This window comes from Eriocheir sinensis, unplaced genomic scaffold (genome assembly GCF_024679095.1).
Source record: "Eriocheir sinensis breed Jianghai 21 unplaced genomic scaffold, ASM2467909v1 Scaffold615, whole genome shotgun sequence".
Classification (NCBI taxonomy): Eukaryota; Metazoa; Arthropoda; class Malacostraca; order Decapoda; family Varunidae; genus Eriocheir; species Eriocheir sinensis.
Window position 1 is genome coordinate 234,156 of NW_026111960.1, and position 5,845 is coordinate 240,000.

Here is a 5,845-nt window from a genome sequence, read left to right on the forward strand (position 1 = left end):
TCGGCGGGTGAGTGAACCCAAGGCAGGGACGTATTTAGGACCTTGAAGCATTGGGGCTTAGCCCAGCCCAAAATGATGGGTAGTTGGAGGCGAGAGAAGCGCGGAGTTTTCAGGGTAATTCTGAGGCTTTTCTGATATACAATAGGGCCAATTTATGTGTTATTGTATTTAGCAGTAACACTGAAAATATGGCTAGTGTCATAATAAAACTTTCAAGGTCATTATCAAATTATGGTAAAGAATAAGAACGTTTAAGCGCATAAGACTGATGTATCATACATATAAATGTACTGAACAGACAACTTCAAATTATTATTTTTCTCTACTCACCTAAAAAAAAGAAAAAAAACTTTCAGCCTTTAGCCTTATAATAGACGTATTAATTGTTTACCCCGTTGCCATAGCCTAGCCCTAGGTAATCATATCATGAGAGTATAAATAATGTAGCCTGTCAGGATTCATCTCCTGCAGCCCACTACTCTACTACTATATTTTAGAAGTTTAGATGCTGGTTTTTACTCCTGTCATGTCATCAGTTCCTGCAGGCTTCAAACTGTTAATACAAAGTTAAAGACGTATTAAAAGCTTCTTTTACTGTTATACTTTTAACTTATTTTTATATCAACGAAATTCGATCTCGCGTAATTGTCACGTAACTAATGACCACAGTTTTTTGTCTACAGCAAAATATCAATAAAAATACCTCTTGAAATTCGCAAAATCATAACTTTGGAAATCGGAAAAATTACGGTCCCTCGTTCCACTTCGAACTGCTGAATGCTGGAGCAATTCGGTGCAGTGTGCACATTTCCCATCATTACAGTATACATAACTACCATATTTTTTTTAAGGAGTCAGTATGCCTTGTGTGACAAAAACGCTTGAGAATCACTCAACTAGACTACGGCTACTTGCTAGCTGGGCAAAGAGCCCTCTGCTTCACCAACCTGAGCTAACAGACAATGTAAAGGCAGCGGCAGTCTCCCGTCCTGACTCATCTGCAGTTACAGCAACACCAGGAAGTAGGGTAAGGTGGGGTAAGATACCCACCTAGGGTGAAAGGCCTCCCCTTGGTTTTGTCTTTCTTTCTTTCTTTTCTCAAACAGTCACATGATCAAGTAGGCAACGCCAACTCTCTGTGCTCACAGGAACTACTGGACTAAACAATGGACAGTTGCTCTGGCCACAAGGGGACATTTCTTCTTTTTGACTAATTTCTTGTAAGTTTTCAGTGATTTTAATGATACCTAATTAACGACAAAGAACTGTAGAGTTAGCCTGATGGCTATGGATAACTGCTCTAAGATGTCTAGACCATATTGCATGTGATTATACTCTGCCTACTTGTAGGAAAGATGGTGACATTTTGTGTATATATGAGTTGCCAGGGTAAGAGGCCCCCGGTGCCTTTGGGGTAAGTTGCCCACAGGGAGGCCTTTTACCCCTGTTATGGTACCCTCGTCTACTCGAGCCTCGAAGCGCGCCATCACACATCACCACTTCACCAATAACCAACTCACGCACGAATCCTCGAAGCTCCAGCCGCAGGATTCGTGACTCCACCTCGAGGCTTCATCCATCATTCAATTGAATGTCACGAAGCCTCACACTTCGCGGACTCGTCTCGCCCGCCGAGGTTATAAATAGACCTCCACAAGCTAACCCCGGCGATCTCCGAGAGAGTCGATCTGTCGACACCCTGCTACGGGCCGCCATTGGCAAAAGCTCGTGCTCTCCCCTGTAGGGAGGGAGCAATCTTTGGAAGAGGAGTGAGACTTGGGTGGCGAAACGCATACTTGGACGTGGTGGTCGATGGATGGTTGATGGATGGTGTGAAAGACTTCTTGGAGAGAGCATGCATAGACGAATAGAAGTGTGTGTGAATGAGAGAACTAGACCAGACTAAGCATGGGTGTCATAGTGAGAGCTGAGGAGGGGGAGGGGTGGTGCCATGGTCATCCCTCCTCAGCTGCTGTGGGAGATGATGATGGTGGTGAGAAGGATAAGGAAGATGAGATAGAAAATGAAGGTGGTGATGATGGTTAAAATACACTAGAGAGACAGAGAGAGAGACAGAGAGAGAGATTTACATAGAAAACCAGACCACACAGACCCCATGGTCCAGACTAGGTGGTCTGTCCTTAAACGTAAGTGATTATACATTAATCATATGGCTCCAAAACTTTGCATTCCAACTCTAGTTAATATTAAGTTGACGGTCGAGCTTGTTTTTAAAGGAGTCAGTCGTGTTGCACTGGACCACTGAAGGCGGGAGCTTATTCCATTCTCGCACTACAACGTTGGTGAAGAAAAATTTGGTGCAGTCTGAATTTACTTGTCTACATTTAAGATTGGTGCCATTATTCATCGTTCGCAAAGTGTCATCGATCATAAACAATTATGATTTGTCCACATGAAACCATTAAGTATTTTAAAACATTCGATCAGTTTTCCTCGGAGGCGACGTTTCTCAAGAGAGAACATGTTAAGGGTGAAAAGCTTCTCTTCGTAGGATTTGTTGTGCAAGGAAGGGATAATTTTTTTGGCCCGAAGCTGAACACCTTCTAATTTAGCAATGTCCTTTGCCTGGTGGGGAGACCAAAACTGTACCGCATATTCCAAGTGGGGTCTGACTAAACTATTGTAGAGTGGAAGTATTACATCTTTATTCTTGAATAAAAAGTTTCTTTTAATGAAGCCCAACATTCTGTTTGCTTTATTTGCTGTATCGATGCATTGCTGTAAGAATTTGAGGTTTGACACGATTTTGATACCCAGGTCCTTGACGCATTGAACGCTTTTGAGTTTGACGCCGCGCATTTCGTAATCGAGCTTCATATATAGCCTATCTTGTTCCAACTTGAAGGACCTGGCACTTGTCTACATTAAAGGGCATCTCCCATCTATCAGACCAAGCTGAAATTTTATGCAAATCTTGGAGGCTTTGCCTGTCTTCGTCAGTGAGAACCGAGTTACCAATCTTTGTGTCGTCTGCAAATTTACTAATGCGATTATTGAGTCCGACATCCACATCGTTGATGTAAATAATGAAGAGCACTGGGCCAGAGAGAGAGAGAGAGAGAGAGAGAACAAAATATGGAAAAAGGATGATATGGACGCAGGGTTGCCAACTGGCGTTTTTCACTGCCAAATTTAGCCATTTTTGGCAGTAAAAAATGTGTCTGGCAGTGAAAAACTACGGTTTGGCATTTTGGCATTATAAATTCTAAATTTGGCAGTCAAGAAATCAAATGATGCAATTTTGGTTAGTCATGCCTAATTAAATTATCGCAAACACCCAAAGCTATGCAATCGATACATGTACGTAGTGCAATACCCGACCCGTACGGGTATGGTATCTGTCTCGCCCAAGTCGCGAGTCGCGACACAAACCTGTCAGTATGCAGTAGTCACTACACAGTACACGTTGTTGCCCGCACGCTTGGAACTCGCCACGATGTCTAAGTGGAAAGGACAATATGATTCTGGAAGAAAGTACCTGGACATATGGGAGAAGGAGTTCCCATGGTTAACTAAGGCGAAAGGTGGAACAGAATCAGCATTTTGTAAAGTGTGTCAGAAAATCTTACAGCCCAGGAAAACTACCATTAAATTGCATGGTGATGCTAAGGAGCATAAAGTGCGTGTTGGAGCAGTCAGTTCAGTGAGAAATTTATTTGAGAGAGGTGGTCCTTCCAGGATTCAAACACCCACGGATTCACTTAAGAAAGCTGAACTGCAGCTTGCAGTTGTTGTTTGTTGTCACAGCTCAATAGCAACTATAGATCACCTCAGTGAAGTGATCAAGAACAACAGTGCAGGAAGTAAACTAGAGAACATGCGGTTGCATCGCACAAAGTGTTCAATGCTCATAAGTAACGTCATCTCCCCATCCCTTGAAGAGGAGTTGCGGAAAAAGGTAAATGAAGCTAAGAAGTATTGTTTGATGGTTGATGAGTCCACTGATGTATCGAGTGAAAAACATCTGTGTGTTTGTGTTAGGTACTATGATGATGCTGCCGCTGATGTGGTAACCGCCTTCCTAGGTCTTGTGTCTGTTTGTGACACCAGTGGTGAGGCTTTATTCAATGCTACCAAGGCCCTGCTTGACAAAAATGGCATTGCTTTAGAAAATTGCATTGGGTATTCCAGTGACGGTGCGAACAACATGACTGGAGAAAACAATTCCCTCTGGTCTCGGATTAAGCAGGTGTCTCCAAACTGCATGAAAATGGGATGCTCATGTCACAGTCTAGCTCTCTGTGTACAAAAAGGATTTGATACACTTCCATCATCCTTAGGGTTCATGCTCCATGAAATTCCTAAATGGTTCAGAAAAAGCACCTTGAGACGAGAGAAGTATAAACTTTTGTTTGAGACGATGAACACTGGAGAGGAAAGAGACGGCACACCCCTTCCATTCCTTAGCCTCTCTACAACCAGATGGCTTGTGAGGGGAAAGGTAATATATAACATACTTGTAAACTGGCTGGAGTTGAAAACCTACTTTGACTGTGCTATGATGGAAGGTTCGCATGATGTGCGTTACAAGGCTCGCATTCTGTGGGATATGATGCGTGATGAGTGCAATTACCTTTATTTTGTATTCTCCTCTCCCATTGTCACTGAGTTTGAGAGGGTAAACTCACTCTTTCAATCAACCAATGCCACTCCCTCGAGGCTTCTTTATGAGCTAGACGCACATTTCAAATCTCTGAGGCAACGTGTCTATAATGCTGAAGGACAGTTACTTCCACTTGAGAAGGTTGACTTTGGGGTCAAGTTCATGGTAGAGTGCAAGCGAGTGCAAAGTAAAGGAAATGCAGAGCATGAGCGTGTCTTAGCTGTGCAGAAGCGTTGTCAGAGCATGCTAATAGAACTTGTGGATCAAGTGAAGCTGCGTCTGCCTGAAAAAAGAAGCCTATTTGACGGTCTGTGCAAGTTGTCGCCAAGTACAATCCTCACTCACCTGAACAGACCCGCATTCAAGGATATGCCTTTCTTTCATTTAATGGAAGATAAGCTAGAAGTCTGTGAAGAGCAATATCGCAAAATTTTGTACCATCCCTGGGTTGATGCATTTAAATGCGACCTTCCAGATGACCCAGTCAAGTTCTGGTCCTTTGTTAAGAAATATGAAGTGGAAAATCACAAGCCATATGAAGAACTTGCAAACTATGCTCTGCAGTGCTTGACCACACCAGTCAGTAATGCCGTGTTGGAGAGAATTTTTTCTCATGTAACTGCAGTGAAGACCAAGACTCGCAACAGGATGAATTTGAAAATGTTGGAGGCAATTTTGAGAGTACGTACAACCCTGATAGTATCTGGAAAGTGTTGCAAGAACCTAGAAATCACTGGAGACATGCTGGAAAAGTTCAGTGTTGACATGTACGACCACGCAAGAGACCCAGCCTCCCTGGAAGGAAACGATGTCCTCGATGATTTGTACTAGTGACCAGTCTGCTTAATCAAGGTAAATATGCTGTTGGAATTTTAAGTTTTACATTATCTTTACATATCTCAGCTTTTTTTTTCACGGGGCTTATAATTATCTTAAAATTGTGCGAGGAAATTCTATTAACAATTGTTGGTGGTGGCGTAATGTATAGGTCCAGTTCGCAAAGGCGGCGTGATAGTAAAAAGATAACAAACATTTTATTTATACGCATGAAATATATGATTTATAAACTTTGGCAGTGAAATTTTTAATTTGGCAGTAAATCTGAAGACATTTGGCAATAATGCACTCTCAAGACTTGGCAACCCTGTATGGACGTAAAAGGCCGCCAAAGGTCGGTCCGTCCAAGCCCACGCCCGAGCCGCCGCCACAACACTGGCCTAC

General features: G+C 42.8%; 2 protein-coding genes across 2 annotated transcripts in view; both read left to right on the forward strand.

Annotated features, from left to right (window-relative positions):
• The first annotated feature begins 3,113 nt into the window (after window positions 1-3,113).
• On the forward strand, window positions 3,114-5,770 carry LOC126993449 (uncharacterized). The gene is made up of 2 exons (XM_050852573.1): window positions 3,114-5,476; window positions 5,721-5,770. Exon 1 carries the CDS (start codon window positions 3,320-3,322, stop codon window positions 5,453-5,455), a length of 2,136 nt encoding a protein of 711 aa, XP_050708530.1. The 5' UTR covers window positions 3,114-3,319; the 3' UTR covers window positions 5,456-5,476; window positions 5,721-5,770.
• A 7-nt stretch (window positions 5,771-5,777) lies between these two features.
• The window catches only part of LOC126993451 (39S ribosomal protein L44, mitochondrial-like), a 5,910-nt gene continuing 5,842 nt past the window's right edge, over window positions 5,778-5,845 (forward strand). The window contains 1 exon segment of the mRNA XM_050852576.1: window positions 5,778-5,845. This exon segment is cut by the window's right edge and continues 96 nt beyond it. The gene's annotated coding sequence lies outside the window, so the exon portion shown is untranslated.